The 15,579-nt window shown below is 44.0% G+C and overlaps 1 protein-coding gene across 1 annotated transcript in view; it reads right to left on the reverse strand.

Moving 5' to 3' along the window:
• Nucleotides 1–15,579, reverse strand: part of LOC124552251 (TBC1 domain family member 5) — a 168,476-nt gene that overhangs the window by 110,776 nt on the left and 42,121 nt on the right. The window contains exon 5 of the mRNA XM_047126533.1: nucleotides 8,298–8,386. Coding sequence (XP_046982489.1) covers nucleotides 8,298–8,386 — 89 coding nt within the window. The remainder of the gene's footprint in view (nucleotides 1–8,297; nucleotides 8,387–15,579) is intronic.

The raw sequence follows: 15,579 nt of genomic DNA on the forward strand, positions 1-15,579 counted from the left end.
CATTAAAACCTAAAGCCCACCTATTTTTGTAGCCTCTTAATCATTTCCTACACTTTGTGTGGTACACATGGAAGTCAGACAGAAATCCAAGAAACTGAGCAAAAGGAAGAAACATTACAACTGACTCTTTAGTTTGGATATAATGCTACTGATAGAGATGGCAGAAAGTGACACACAAAAATTACCTCACTGGATGATGTTACCTGTAAGTAGTAATCTAACAGAACATTACTAACACTTAAACAGCCTTCTTAGGGGGATGATTTTATTCGACGGGAAAGACTTCCTCATACTCCTCATTTGTGAAGTTTAAGGGTAGCCTACTATCTCCAAGTACCATTGCAGGTTTTTGCTGTGATAAAACCTGTTTGTGCAGGAAAGCTGCTTCTACTGCCACTTGGTGCAGGAAACAGTGGAATGGGATTTCCGGAAAGAGCACTTCAGTAAGTATCAATGTTTGGTTGCTGTAATTTGTTAGCAAGTGCTAAAGAGTAACAGCATTCAGTGATTCACTTACAGTTTTTGGGTGGTAAATAGTGATATGAAGTCGTAGGGAAACTCAATGGTGTTTATGGTGACCCTTCACAATCAAAAGCTGCCATATATATTGGTTCAATGAATTTAAATACAGTCGAACACCAACTTTCAATGAGGGTTGCCCAGGATGTCACGAAGGTGTGGTTATTGACGAAATTACTGGAAAAGACTTCGACACGAGTCCTACTGATTGGCAAATGAAAATAGCAGAGGTCGCAACTGTGTCTCAAGAAATGGCAATAACATTTTATGTGGTAAGTTGACAATGAAAATGTAGTTGGCCCAACAGAAGCAGCAGTTCCTGAAAGTGGATAACATGTGGATGCAACTTTCAACTAGGAAGATGTGTTTGGAGCAATCTGAACGTGGCTAAGGACTTCTTGCATTGTGTAGTCACTGTCCATGAGACCTGGATTCATCATTGGAACTCAGAAATTGAGTAAAGATCGAAATAATGACTTGTTTTCAGTTCATCTTCTCCAAAATGAAGATAGTTCCAATGACTGGAAACATTATAGCAGCAACTTTTTGGGATGTAAAATATGAGATATTATGCAAAATGCACAAAGTGCATCATCCAACACTCCCACACACACCCAAGCTGGTGCTCTGTGATTTTCTTCTCGTTCCCAAACCTGAAGAAAATGCTTTCAGATAAAATCAATCTGCTCAAATGAAGGAGTCGTGGCTGAGATAGAAGTGTACTTCAGAGAGCTTGACAATTCCTACACTTATTTTGATATGTTAGAAAAGATGGCTAGGACACTGGGAAACGTGTGCAGCCTTGAAAGGGAACTACAGATTAGTTTAATTAAAATTCCGCTGCTTGAGAGCGCACCAATGAAAAATGAGTGATCGTAGGATAATCAAACATTGTGGAAACATTTGTATGGACATACAGAAGAGAACAATGGATAAATCACTGAAAGAAACACATTCTAATTTCCACATGAAAGGGTAACATTTGTTAACTGCCTAGCATGTTTATGTTCCGAGTTACAAATGCTGTTCAATATAAAGACAATCTGCATCCGCAACAGCCTGGAACTGCACTAGTGATTGCTCTATTGCTGCAGAAAACAAGATAGACCATGACGCACCTCGTGCACTACTTGAAGATAGCACATTGCACCTAGCATTCTAAGCCGTAGCAACAGTAACTTCTTCAACAATTTGTGGTGGAATTGGCCTTTGGCCTCTCCCAGGAGCAATTCCCAAATCACCAGTTAATTTGAACTTCCGTATCACAACCTCCGACCCCAGTGGCGAAAAAGGACCTTTTCACATATCTTTAATACATCGACACTCACGAAGAGCAGCACCACTATTGCTATTGTTTTGATCAAACAGATTTACGAGTAAAGCCTTGCTTGCCTTGCCCGGACCCATGTTGACTGTCTGCAACTGTAATTCCCACTGATGCCTGTGTTTCAAACCTATGTCACTGTACCAGTACTGGCACCTAACGGCAAGTCATGACACTAACACTAGAGTGCAAATCCTGAAGCGCACAGTCTGAACATCGCTTCTATAAAGTTGGGTACCTGTATGGTAAATATTTTTCCATCTACACTGGTTCAAACAGCAGAAGGTTGGTTAACCTGCACATTGAACAATAAGTAATTAGTTATTTTGGGGAAAAAAAAGGAAGGCATCTCATTTCCTAACACAGGTACTCACTGAATTTCCCCTCATAAGAAAGCCTTGTGGCCTCCAGAACACACAAAGGGGACCTGAATGACTGGTCCTCTTCGATTTTGACTTGAAGGTCGTGCCAGGATGTTAATTTCCTAAAGCAGCTTGATGCACTTCTTGAAAAAATTCTGTTTGAAGGAAATGCTTCAGTGCACTTCCTGGTCATAGGGAGGCAAGATGGCCCCAGACAATTTGGTTGATTGGATTAAAAGAGGGTGAAATGGACCAAGCTACAAGGTCATCAGTCCCTTGTTCTGAGTAAAACAATGCCACTGGTGTGAGAATAAAATAAACACGACTGACAACTCAAATCGGAATGAAAGGAAAAATCACAACAATGATGAAGGGCAACAAACATGTAACCATTTACAAAAGGGGACAAGAAAACCATAGAAACGCAAGAAACGGGATGAAGAGATTAAAACAACAAAGCAGATTACCATGACCGGCTGACCATGAGAATAGAAATGGAGAAGCCAGCCACTCTGCAACACATTAAAACCTCCACCCTAGAAGCACTAGGGTGGAGGACACAGAGGGACAAAGGACATGTGCTAAAACTTGGATCAAATGATAAAACCCACCCTCACGAATGAAACTCACAACTAAATCAGCCAATGAGGCGTGGTCAGATAAAATTAGCAGCAACGAGTCCGGTAACCCAAGATTTTGTCACTGGGCAGTCAAAGTGGGACAGTGCACCAGAATATGGGCCACTGTCAACTGCGCACCGCACCGACACTTAGGCAGGTCTTCACCGCACAAGAGGTAACCGTGGGTTGCCCAAGTGTGGCCAGTGTGGAGCCAGCAGAGGACAACTCATTCCCTGCGAGAGGCCCACATGGAAGCCTTCCACACATTCGTAGTCTCCTTAATGACACGCAGTTGCTGTGTGTACTGTTATGCCATTCCAACTCCCAAAGTCGAAAACCCTACGTTGATAGTCAGAATGCAGGTCAGGTTCAGAGATGCCCATCTGCACAAGCAGTTTCTGCGTAGCATATTTGGCCAGCCTGTCAACAAGTTCGTTGCCTGGGATGCCGACGTGTCCTGGGGTCCACTTAAACACCACTGAACGACGGGACGGGTCGAGGGCATAGACGGACTCCTGGACGGATGCCACCAAGGATGGCAAGAGTAGCACTGGTCGGTAGCTTGTAGGCGGCTCAAGAAGTCAGTACACAGAAGAAACGACTCGCTAGGGCAGGAGCGGATATACTGAAGTGCACGAGAGATAGCCACCAGCTCTGCAGTGAATACACTGCAGCCATCGGGCAAGGAATGTTGTTCAAAATGGCCTCTGTGGACTTAGGTGAAGCCAACACGACCACCAGCCATCGAGGCATCTGTGTAAACCACTTCAGAGCCCTGGAACACGCCAAGAATCGAGAGGAAGTGACAGGGGAGGGCAGCAGGAGTAACTGAATCCTCAAGGACATTCTAAAGGTCCAGGTGAATCTGCGGCCTAGGTGTACACCGTGAAGGTGTATGCGGACGGACCTGGATGGGATGTGGTAAAGGGAAGGACTCCAGTTCAGACAGAAGGGATTGCATGCGAACTGCAATCGTTAGCCCTGACCTGGGCCGCCGATGCAGGAGATGAATTGCCGCGGGTGGAAAAAGGAAACGGTAATTCGGATGCTCAAGAAACTACGAATGTGTGCAACATAATTAGTGAGCAGTTGTGCACATCAGATTTGCAATGGAGGGGGCCTCCACCAGGACGCTGGTCACCGAACTCGTCCTAAAAGCTCCCGTCGCCAGGCGAAAGCCACAGTGGTGCACTGGGTCGAGTACACACAATGCTGAGGGTGCCGCTGAGGCATAAACCAATCACATAATCAAGGCAGGATTGGACAAGGGCTCTGTAGAGCTGCAACAAAGTAAAGCGATCTGCACTGCAGTTGGTGTTCCTCAGGCAGCGGGGGGCACTGAGGTGCTGCCGGCACTTCCGCTTAAGCTGACAAAGGTGAGGTAGCCAAGTCAATCAGGTGCAGAGACCAGTCCTAAGAATTGATATTTCTCCACTTCAGTTAGTGGAAGGTATAGTTCTGGTTCGGGATGAACGGTACGACACTGACAGAAGGGCATGACACACGAGTTAGTGGCCAAAAACTGAAGCCGTGGGTGAGAGTCCATGACTGTGCCTTGTGGATGGCTCCCTGTAGATGCTTCTCAGCAACACCAATACTGGTGGAGCTTACAAAGAACATTGGTGAGGCTGATGGGCCAATAGCTATCCACATCAAGTCCGTTTTTATCGGGTTTGAGCACCGGAACGATGGTGCTCTCCCGCCTTTGGGATGGAAACGTGCCATCGCACCAGATCCGGTTGAAGGCGATAAGGAGACAACACCTGTATTCAGACGAGAGATGTTTAATCATCTCACTGTGGATCCGATGTGGCCCAGGAGCTGTGTCGGGGAAATGTGCAAGTGCGCTGAGGAGCTCCCACTCTGTAAATGTGGTGTTATAGGGTTCAATGTGGCACTGATGAACGAGAGGACTTTCCTTTCCATTTGCTGTATGAGGGTGTGAAAGGCTGGGGGGCAGTCCTCTGACGCAGAGGCTCAGCGTCGGTACATAGCACGCCATTGATGGTAACGCCAGGGACACATGTTGGGGTCTGATACCCAGAAAGACATAGGATCTTCGTCCAGACTTGGGAAGGTGACGTATGGCACCCAACAGTCAACACGTACCTCTCCCAACACTCCTGTTTCCGTCGTTTTATAAGCTGGCAAATGCGAGCACAAAGCCACTTAAAGGCCATCAGATACTCTGTTCTAGGTAAGGGTGCCACTTATGTCGCTGTACAGCTCGCCAACGCTCTGTAATTGTCTCAGTGATTTCTGGCAACCACCAAGGGACTGTCTTTTGCCGAGGGCACCCTAAAGAGTGAGGGATCGCATTTCCTGCCGCAGAAACCTGACCAACCATCACATCGCTGTTACCGTGTGGTGGAGAGTCAACGGTGACAGCAGAGGTGAAAGTTTCCCAGTCTGCCTTGTTTAAAGTGCATCTGGGCACACGTCCGCGGGCCTGACACCGGGACAGTGACAGGAAGATGGGGAAGTAGTCACTACCACACAGGTCATCATCATGTGCTCTCCAGTGGATAGATGGGAGAAATCCTGGGCTACAAATTGATAAATCAATGGCCGAGTTACTACCCCGGGCCACACTGAAATGTGTGGTTGCCCCAGTATTTAAGAGGCAGAGGTCGAACAGACAGTAAAGTTTCAACATCTCTGCCTCAGACAGTAAGCACGGTGTCACCCCACGATGGGTTATGGGCATTAAAAATCTCCCAAAAGTAGGAAAGGTTTAGGGAGTTGATCAATCAGTGCAGCTAATACATTCAGGGGTACTGCACCATCTGGAGGAAGGTATACATTGCAGACAGTTACTTCCTGTGTTGTCCTTATTCTGACAGCCACAGCTTCAAGAGGGGTTTGAAGGGGCACATGTTCACTACAGACAGGACATAAACACAAACTCCACCTGACACTCAATTATAGTCACTACGGTTCCTTATAGCCGCGGAGGGCAGGGGTCCGCATTCTCAGGAACCAGGTTTATTGGAGGGCAATCCAGAAAGCAGTTGTAAAGCTTAAGAGTTGCTGCAGCTTAGCCAGGCAGCAGAAAAAACCACCGCAATTCCACTGGAGGATGACATCATCGTGAGACTGGGAAGGCACGGAACATTCAATGAGGCAATTTACGCCTCAAGGTCACCTGCTACCGCCGACTTTTTGCCTGAGCAGCCTATATCCATTGTGTCTGAGGGTCCAGTGAGATCCAGGTCCTCAGTGGACACCAGAATCTCCATCCTATCCTCAGACGCAGAGCTTGCAGGTGGTGTGGGTGCCACTGCAAGTTCCTTGTTCGTGAGCGTCTTCTTTTTCGATTTGTTGCGTTGTTCCTCGGGTTTCCCTGGCTGGGAGGACTGAGGATGAGCATGAAGCCCCACAACCAGCTGCTTTAGGGCTCTTCAACCACTGGCAGGTGTCATCTTTCCCACTAGCAGAAACCTCGGATGGGAGTGACCCAAGGGATGCCTTCCTAGCAAGAGAAGCCTTACACTTCTCTGGCTCAGATGTGGCGACTGAAGTCCCCGATGGTTGGGGGGGGGGGGGAGGGCGGGCGGGAGGGGGGGATTGCTCCCGAAGTAGGTGGTGCGGGAGCAACAGGGAGGGAATTTCCACCCCACCATCAAGGGGGCAGGTGTAGCCTCCCTCTTCTGAGAGGTGACAGGAGTGCAAGAAACTGATGGGATGACAACTGTTCTCGTAGCAGCAGTGTAAGAAGAGGTCATAGCCACAGGATGTAGGCGCTCAAATTTCCTCTTAGCCTCAGTTTAGGTCAGTTGGTCCAGGGTCTTATAATTCAAGGTTTAACCTCTCTTTCTGTAAAATCCTGCAGTCTGGCGAGCAAGGTGAATGATGGTCCCAACAGTTGACACAGATGGTAGGCGGGGCACACGGAGCATTGGGATGCGATGGACGTCCACAATCACGACAGGTGGGACTGGAAGTACAGCAGGAAGACATATGGCCGAACTTCCAGCACTTACAGCACCACATCGGGGGAGGGATATATGGCTTGATGTCACAGCGGCAGACCATCACCTTGACCTTCTTGGGCAATGTGTCACCCTCAAAGGCCAAGATGAAGTCACCGGTGGCAACCTGGCCATCCCTCAGACCCCGATGGATGCGCTGCACGAAACAAACACCTCGCGCTCTAAATTGGCACGCAGCTCGTCGTCAGACTGCAAAAGAAGGTCCCTGTGGAATATAATACCCCGGACCATATTTAAGCTCTTATGAGGCATGATGGTAACAGAAACATCCTCCAACTTGCCGCAAGTGAGTAATGCTCGTGACTGGGCAGAGGATGCTGTTTTAATCAAAACTAACCCAGAGTGCATTTTGGACAAGCCCTCCAAATGTTCCACAGAAAACTGAGGCTTCATGGACATGAAAGATTCCGCATCAACTCTCAGACATATGCAGTACTGGGCCGAATAAGGTTCAGTGCCATCCATAGCCTGGCATTCCTCCCACGGTGTGGCCAGGGAGGGGAACAACTTGGGGTCATATTTATTAGCATTGTAGTTAGACTTTGCCCACTTAGAGACTGCTGGCTGCGAACCGCCAGCAAGAGATGACATACTACGCGTCATGGTGTCATCGGTTTTCTGACGCCACCCACTCCGACCAGGGACTCTCCCCATGGGTGCCACTCAGCCACAGCAAAGGCCACCTGGCAGGATGGCCATTGCCGGGAGTCCCGATGGTCCAGGGTGATGGACAACTACTCCTTGGTATATGTGGGGAGTTAACAGTGCAGGCATCAGCAGAGCAATCCCTTTGTTGTCAGGGGGCTACAACCAACAGGGTACATGGCAGCTCCACCACAATGGACTGGCTACTGTGCTGGATATGAGGTGCAGATAAGTCCACTGTAATCGTCGGCGCAAAAAGCGACACCGCATAGTGCACGGTGGAAAATGAACCCAGGAAGGTGTCCTCACCCAAGAGATGGAGAAAGGTAGGACAGCAATGCGACAACAAGAAAGTGGGCTAAAGATCTCAGTGCACAATGGACACGATGCACCATGTGAGGCGTCCTTCCCCAACTGGCTCGCTCTTCGCAAAAATTTTGAAAAATGCCCCATCACATAAAGGCCGAAATGTGAGAGACTCCTTTTAGTCACTTCTTATGACAGGCAGGAATACCTCAGGCCTTATCTAACCCCGGGACCCGCAGGGGGGGGATTGAATCAGCCTCGCAGGTTAATGATTAAGTTTACCACATTCAACTGGGTAATTACCAGGCTGGTACCTATGTCCCACCCCAGATACACACTATGTAAACGCTTAGAAAACTCGAATGTGAGATCTACACTACACGCATTCGGCCATCAAATAGGATATATGTGAACCACAGATGGTAGGCAGGAATACGACAGCCCTAGCTATTTAAAATTCGAATCCTTCCAAATGGCATTAGTTTGGCTGTTAGTACGGGTGAGTAGATTATGTTTTAGGGCAGCTTACCTGACTTGTACCTGCTCCTTCGTGTGCAGCAGTGCTTGGTGGTCACAGTGCAGCACAAACAGAAGGGGGGCAAGGATCTCATGCATACCCTGTGCACACAGAAGGTATTACAGTTATATTCCACAGAGGTTAGTAAGATATTCATTAATAGCAACATAACAGCTAATGTTTTTTTATTGAGAGAGAGAGAGAGAGAGAGAGAGAGAGAGAGAGAGAGAGAGAGAAGAAAAAAAAAATGAGGCAAACACTGACATAAGATGGGGAGAAATTCGGGGTTAGGTAAGACACCATTTTACAGTATTATTACCCAAACATTTTTCAGCTGTTTATGTGCTACCTACAATGGGGAGTTCTCTATTTATTTTCTTTTTCACATTGCACTATTAGTTGTGTAACAAAATGTGAAATGGTGGCAGAAATCTTGGTTTTGCTTATAAATTATAGCAAATGCGTGTGTATAACAGCAAGAAATGACAACAGCACAATGAATAAGTGCTGTAGCAAGTAAAAACAAGATAAGCAAGACCAGAACATATACATGAACTATGAGAAGCTGCAAAATATATGGTAGCTATAATGATAGATATAGAACTACCAGCATACCCAAGTAACAGTGTTACGTGAGAAAGAAAATACAAGGATGTACTGAAAAGTAATGCCTCTGAATCTTTTTCATCAAAACTCAAAGATTTCCAAATAAAACTAGTGTTATTAACATCCTATATCATTATTCTTCATGTCTACACATTTATTTCTCAACATACCCATGAGAGACCAGTCTGTTCGTACCCTCACTTGTAGGGTGTCTGACCTTGTTGACAGAGCCAAAGCCTCACCTCTGCGTGCACTGCTTCATCACTATCAAAGTGAAGTCCTCAAATGTACTCTTTAAGTTTTGGAAACAGATGAAAATAAGATGAGGTCAAGTCGCGACTGTAGAGAATATAATCGATGACAGTGAACCCGACGCATCGTTTTGTTGCAGATATCGCAGAACTCATGTGTGGTCTGGGACTGTCTTGTTGAACAAGATGCTGCTCCATGTGTGAAAGAACTACATAAATTCTGAACTCTGTTACAGCAGAGTGTTTCTCACACACCAACACAGTTACATTACATCCCATCATGTCACATGCTACAATTCAGAGCCTTCTAGCGGCAGAGAGCTGCAAATATGTAGACATGAAGAATAAAGATGTAGAATCTTAACAATGTTTGTTTTGTTTAAAAAGCTTTAACAGTTGTCACACAAAAAATTTGGAGACATTACTTTTTCCAACATGCCCTCGTAAATAAAATATGTAAACATGAAGAATAAAGATGTAGAATCTTAACAATGTTTGTTTTGTTTAAAAAGCTTTAAGAGTTGTCACACACAAAATTTGGAGACATTACTTTTCAACATGCCCTCTTAAATAAAAAAAAAAAAAAAATCTCTCTGAAGATAGCACATAGTACTGAAACATGTTTGGCTCATAACAAAACTATGAAACTTTGTCTCACAAAGAGTGCAATCTCTCTCTAGCTTTTCTAAGCAAGCACAGAAAAAATAAGAGTTACAACATCCAAGAGATGATTGCTGAGAAAAGGCATAAGATTTGTTGTCAAATATAATAATCAGTAGTTTAGGAACTGTAGTTTGTTAGTTTTTGTTTTGTGGTTACAGTCATACTGAGATGCATTGATTCATTGTTATAACACATTTGGACCACCTCTGTTGTTTAGTGACTAGTGTTGTGAGCTTCCGATGGAAAGGTTCCAAGTTTGATTCCTGGCAGTTCCCCAGATTTTTATGGGGTCTGGAGCTTCGAAGTGGGGCCCACTAGGACTCACGGCAATAAAGGAGAAGCTGTTTGAGGAGTTAGAGTCTCATACAGTTTCTTCTTTAGCAGTTAACTACTGAAGATCAAAAGATATAAGAAAAATCTATTGACCTGTATGAGCACTTGAAATTTTTAAAGTGGAGAATACTAAAAAATACTTAATGGGCTTGTTCTGGTACCTAAGTACTGTGAGTAAAATGAACACAGGGACTTTCATTAATCATGGAAAATAGTGAGGATGTCAGAAGACAGAATATTGTGGATGGTTGTAAGACACCAGAGATGCTGAAAGGAAAGGAATGACACTGAAAACAACAATGGAAACATGACACTGAGAAAAAGCTGATGTTCACACTGTGTGGGGGAGAACTGTAGGGCAAGTACGCAGTCAACTCTGACAAAATGATGAGGAATTGAGTATAGTTCTAATGTTTCCACTGGGAGAAACTAGCTTTTAACAAGCACATAATATTGTGGAAATAACTTTGATAGAATTCTACACCGTAAGACATTACGCACCGTGGCAGCCACTGCTGGGATGTGGAGGTGGGAGAGGGTTGTATACTTATAAAGGGAGATACCAACAGACCCACACATCACTCAGCGTCAGTCACGTGACGGTGGCAAAAAGTCTCATGAACAAAAATCCAGGCTTTATCAACGACTATACCTGCTGAACACCTGTGAGGACCTAGCATTACATATTTGTTGTCACACCTCCACTCACATAATGAGCTATCTTTACTGCACACACAGAAACACAGAGCTAATGCCATGTCGTCTACCAAGTGTGTACCATAAACTATCTTCCTCACTGCTATGATATTAAGTCAAATTACCCTGAGCAGTCATACTTAAAATAAGGGAAAGGCAACCACTAACCTACAGCGGATCAATGTGTGGAGCACAGTAACACATGACAATTGCTGAAAGATTCAAAGAAAACCCGAGTTTAATTTCAAACATGTACGTGACTCATACAATTATAGTTGGTGAAGACTTTCATTTATCCTCAATATGTTGGCGAAAATACATCCGGAGGTACATATAAATCATCACATGAAATTGTGCTAAATGCATTCACTGAAAATTCGAGCAGTTTATTCATGAGGACACGCAAATACTAAACAGTTGTGAAAACACACTTGACCTCTGAACAACAAATAATCCTGAGCTAATAACGAACGTCAAAACGGGTACAGGGATTAGCGAATACAGGTTTGTTGTAGTGAGGCTGAATATTGTAAGTCCAAAAATTAAATGAAAAATAGACCTATTCAAAAAAGATGAAAAAAATTCACCTGGTGCCTTCCTGAGACACAATCACCACTCCTTCCAAATTAGCAATGTAATTGTAGCCCAGATGTGGCTTGAATTCAAAGTAGGAGTATCGACAGCAATTGAGAGATTTATGCCAAATAAATTAACAAATGGCAAAGCTGATTCCTCTTGGTACACAAAACGGGTCAGAACACTGCTGCAGAACAACGCAAAAAGCATGCCACATTGAAATGAATGCAGGATCACCAAGATTGGTGATCTTTTACGGAAGCTCAAAATTTAGTGCAGAGTTCAATGTAAGATGCTTATAACAGTTTCAACAACAAAACTTTGCCTCAAAACTGGTAGAAGATTCAAAGGGATTCTGGTCATATGTAAAGTATGCTAGTGGCAAGACACAATCAACGTCTTCTCTGTGCAATAGCAATGGAAATACCATTGATGATAGTGCTGCCAAAGCAGAGTTACTAAGCATTGCATTCCAAAATTCCTTCACCAAAGAAGACAAAGTAAATATACCAGAATTCAAATCAAGAACAGCTGCCAACATGAATAATTTAGAAGTAGATATCCTTTGAGTGGTGAAGCAACTTAAACCACTTACTAGATGCAAGTCTTCCGGTCCGGACTGTGTATTAATTATGTTCCTTTCAGAGTATGCTGATGCAATAGCTCCATATTTAATAGTCGCACACAACCGCTCGATCGACAAAAGATCCGCACCCAAAGACTGGATAGTTGCACAGGTCACAACAATATTCAAAAAAGGTGGTAGGAGTAATTAATCCACTAAATTACCGACCCATATCATTAATGTCGATATGCAACAGGATTTTGGAACATATGTTGTGTTCGAACATTATGAATTACCTCAAAGAGAATGGTCTATTGACACACTGTCAACATGGATTTAGAAAACATCATTCCTGTGAAACACAACTAGCTCTTTATTCACATGAAGTGTTGAGTGCTATTGACAAGGGATTTCAGATCGATTCCGTATTCCTGGATTTCCGGAACGTTTTTGACACTGTACCACACAAGCGGCTCATAGTGAAATTGTGTGCTTATGTAATATTGACTCAGTTATGTGACTGGATTCATGATTTCCTATCAGAGAGGTCAGACTTCGTAGTAACTGACAGATAGTCAAGTAAAACAAAAGTTATTTCTGGCGTTCTCCAAGGTAGTGTTATAGGCCCTTTGATTCCGAAATAGTTTATATAGATAAGGAACAGCAATCTTAGTAGCTGTCTTAGGTGGTTTGCAGATGAGTCTTTGATTTATCGTCTATCAAAGTCATCAGAAGATCAAAATAAATTCCAAAAAGTTTTAGATAAGATATCTGTATGGTGCAGAAATTGGCAATTGACCCCAAATAACGAAAGTGCTAGGTAACCCATGTGAGTGCTAAAATGAATCCGTTAAACTTTAGTTACACGATAAATCAGTTCGAGCCAAAGGCCATAAAATTCAACTAAATACCTAGGAATTACAATTACAAACAACTTGAATGGGAAAGAATGCACGGAAAATGTTGTGGGGAAAGCAAACAAAAGACTGCGATTTATTGGCACAACACTTAAAAAATTTGACAGATCTACTAAAGAGACAGCCTACACTATGCTTGAGCGTCCTCTTTGGAGCACTGCTGCGCAGTCTGGGATCCTTACTAGATAAGATTTAGAGTACATTGAGAATGTTCACATTATCACAAAATATGGGGGAGAGTGTCACTGGCATGATACGGGATTTGGGGTGGACACCATAAAAACAAAGGCGTTTTCACTGCAGAGGAACCTTCCTGCAAAATTCCAATCACAAACTTTTGCCTCTGAATGTGGAAATATTTTGTTGATGCCAATCTACATACAGAAAAATGATCATCATAATAAAATAATGGAAATCAGTGCTCACACGGAAAGATATAGGTGTCCGTTTTTTCCATGCGCTGTTCAAGATTGGAATAATAGAGAATTCTTGTGAAGGTGATTCAATGAACCTTCTGCCACACACTTAAGTGTGATTTGCAGAGTATCCATGTACATGTAGATACAGATGAACAGAAAACAGCATTCAAAGTAGCTTTCGAGCATTAGTTTGTGCTTGAGCTATAGAACACATTCACAAAAACGACACAGACACTGAAACACACACTCCTGTGGCCACGGCAAGACTACTGTGAGATGAGTAAAGAAGCTGAAGGGCATGTTTGTTTGTTTATCAATGCATTTTATCTATAACACTCAGAGCTACAGGTGCTGAACATGTCACGTACATAGAAATCAGACATAAATTTTGCACACACACAATTTCTTAAATTGCCACATAAATTAAACCTCCATTATAATTATAAATCTACTGTTAACACTGTTTCTACATTTAAATGAAACATAAATAAATATGAAATTGAAAAGCAGTACTTTACTTTTCCATACATTCACTGACTGAACAGTAGCAGTGGCACTGTGAACACAAGCTTTATATCCTTAAATTTTTTTTTTTTTTCCTCACGGAGTTAGTTCAAACTGTTGTGAAATTTGTCCATTTGGCACGGTATTGAATCTTGGTCCGGCACACACTTTTAATCTGCCAGGAAGTTTCATATCAGCACACACTCCACTTCAAAGTGTAAATTTCATTGTCAATAGCGTTCTGTGAAAAGAACATCTTCATCACTCCTGGATTTAATTTTGAGTTAACGGAGCATCTCTGTGACTGCCGCATGTCAATCGAACCTACCAGTCACAAATCTAGCAGCAAGTCTCTGAATTGCTTTGATGTCTTCCTTTCATCCACTTTTACGCAGCTCCCAAACACTCTAGCAGTGATCAAGAATGTGTCAAATGTATGTTCTACACATGGTCTTTAATGAGCTACACTTTTCTAAAATTCTCCCAATAAACCAATGTCAATCCTTCCATACATCTATCCTTATGTGCTCATACTACGGTGCAGTGGAAAAGCCATTCTTCTGGTTATCAGAATGTTATCCGACTTTCTCACCTGGGGCTGTCAGTTCGACAGGTTAGCGAGGGCTACACAAGTATGTCGGAGTAGTAAGGTGACTACAGTAAGACAGGCAGTATGCACATAAACTTGGTACTTTTCCAACTAGCTTGAACAGCTGCAGGTACGTGCCCTCAACCGACGGTACATTTATAATGCAAATCCACAGTGTCCACGTTCTGTGGGCACAGTTGGTTACCAATCGCACAGACCCCGTCAGCGGGCATCACCGTGAAGGTGTCGGCAGCTGTTCTGTCCAGTTCAGCTGATTGGTGTGGTACCTTTGCACTGCCAGCATACCTTGGCGATGCTTTGTCAAGAGGGAAGTGACGGGCACTGGCAGGGGCCCCAGCAGATCGATGGCTAGAAAGGGCTGAGACTGACCTCAACTCACTCATTTGGTGTCGGCTAAACCCCCTAGACAGGTGGTCCTTTCAGGATAACCACAGAGAGATGGCAACCTAGACTCATTTCTTCAACAGACAAACATCCGGTATTTATTCGTGCCATAATGGCCTGCCTGTGATGTAGGGGCTTTGATTGCATGCCAAAGCATTCCTGGTTATGGCACTCGTCCAGGCGCCGACTGATTGACGACTGGCAGTGACGCCTGACGAGTGCTGTGGCGAAACACTGGGTCACTGTACTGTCTTACACTTTATGGCATGAAACCCCCTGCCTAGGTTCGTTTTATTACATAGCAGACATTGCAGAGGGCAATTCCTCTGTAGTTTGCACAGTCCATTTTGTCACCATTCTGGGGTATAGGACAGATGATCACTGTCTTCCAGTCTTTACAGATCTTCTCCACAATCCAGATCCTCTTTATTAGCTGATGAATTCTGTTGTGAAATCTCTCCCCTCCAGCCCGAATGACTTCTGTCAGGACTGCATCATCTCCTGGACTTCTGTTGTTCTTCAGCCTCATTAATGGATTCTTTATTTCCTCCAGCGTAGGTGTTGAATAATCCCATATCCAAAGCGTCAGGACGATGGACTTCAAACAATCGTGTGCATCATAGTTGAGGAGCTCCCTGAAGTACTGCTTCCTTGCCCTAGCAATGTTGAACTCATTGGTGAATTTGGCTCCGTTATTGTCCTCAACAAACTTTTGGTGCCTCTGGTATCCATTCTCAAAGGAGTTAACTTTACCATACATCATTTGAGCC

Source organism: Schistocerca americana, chromosome 10 (genome assembly GCF_021461395.2).
Source record: "Schistocerca americana isolate TAMUIC-IGC-003095 chromosome 10, iqSchAmer2.1, whole genome shotgun sequence".
Classification (NCBI taxonomy): Eukaryota; Metazoa; Arthropoda; class Insecta; order Orthoptera; family Acrididae; genus Schistocerca; species Schistocerca americana.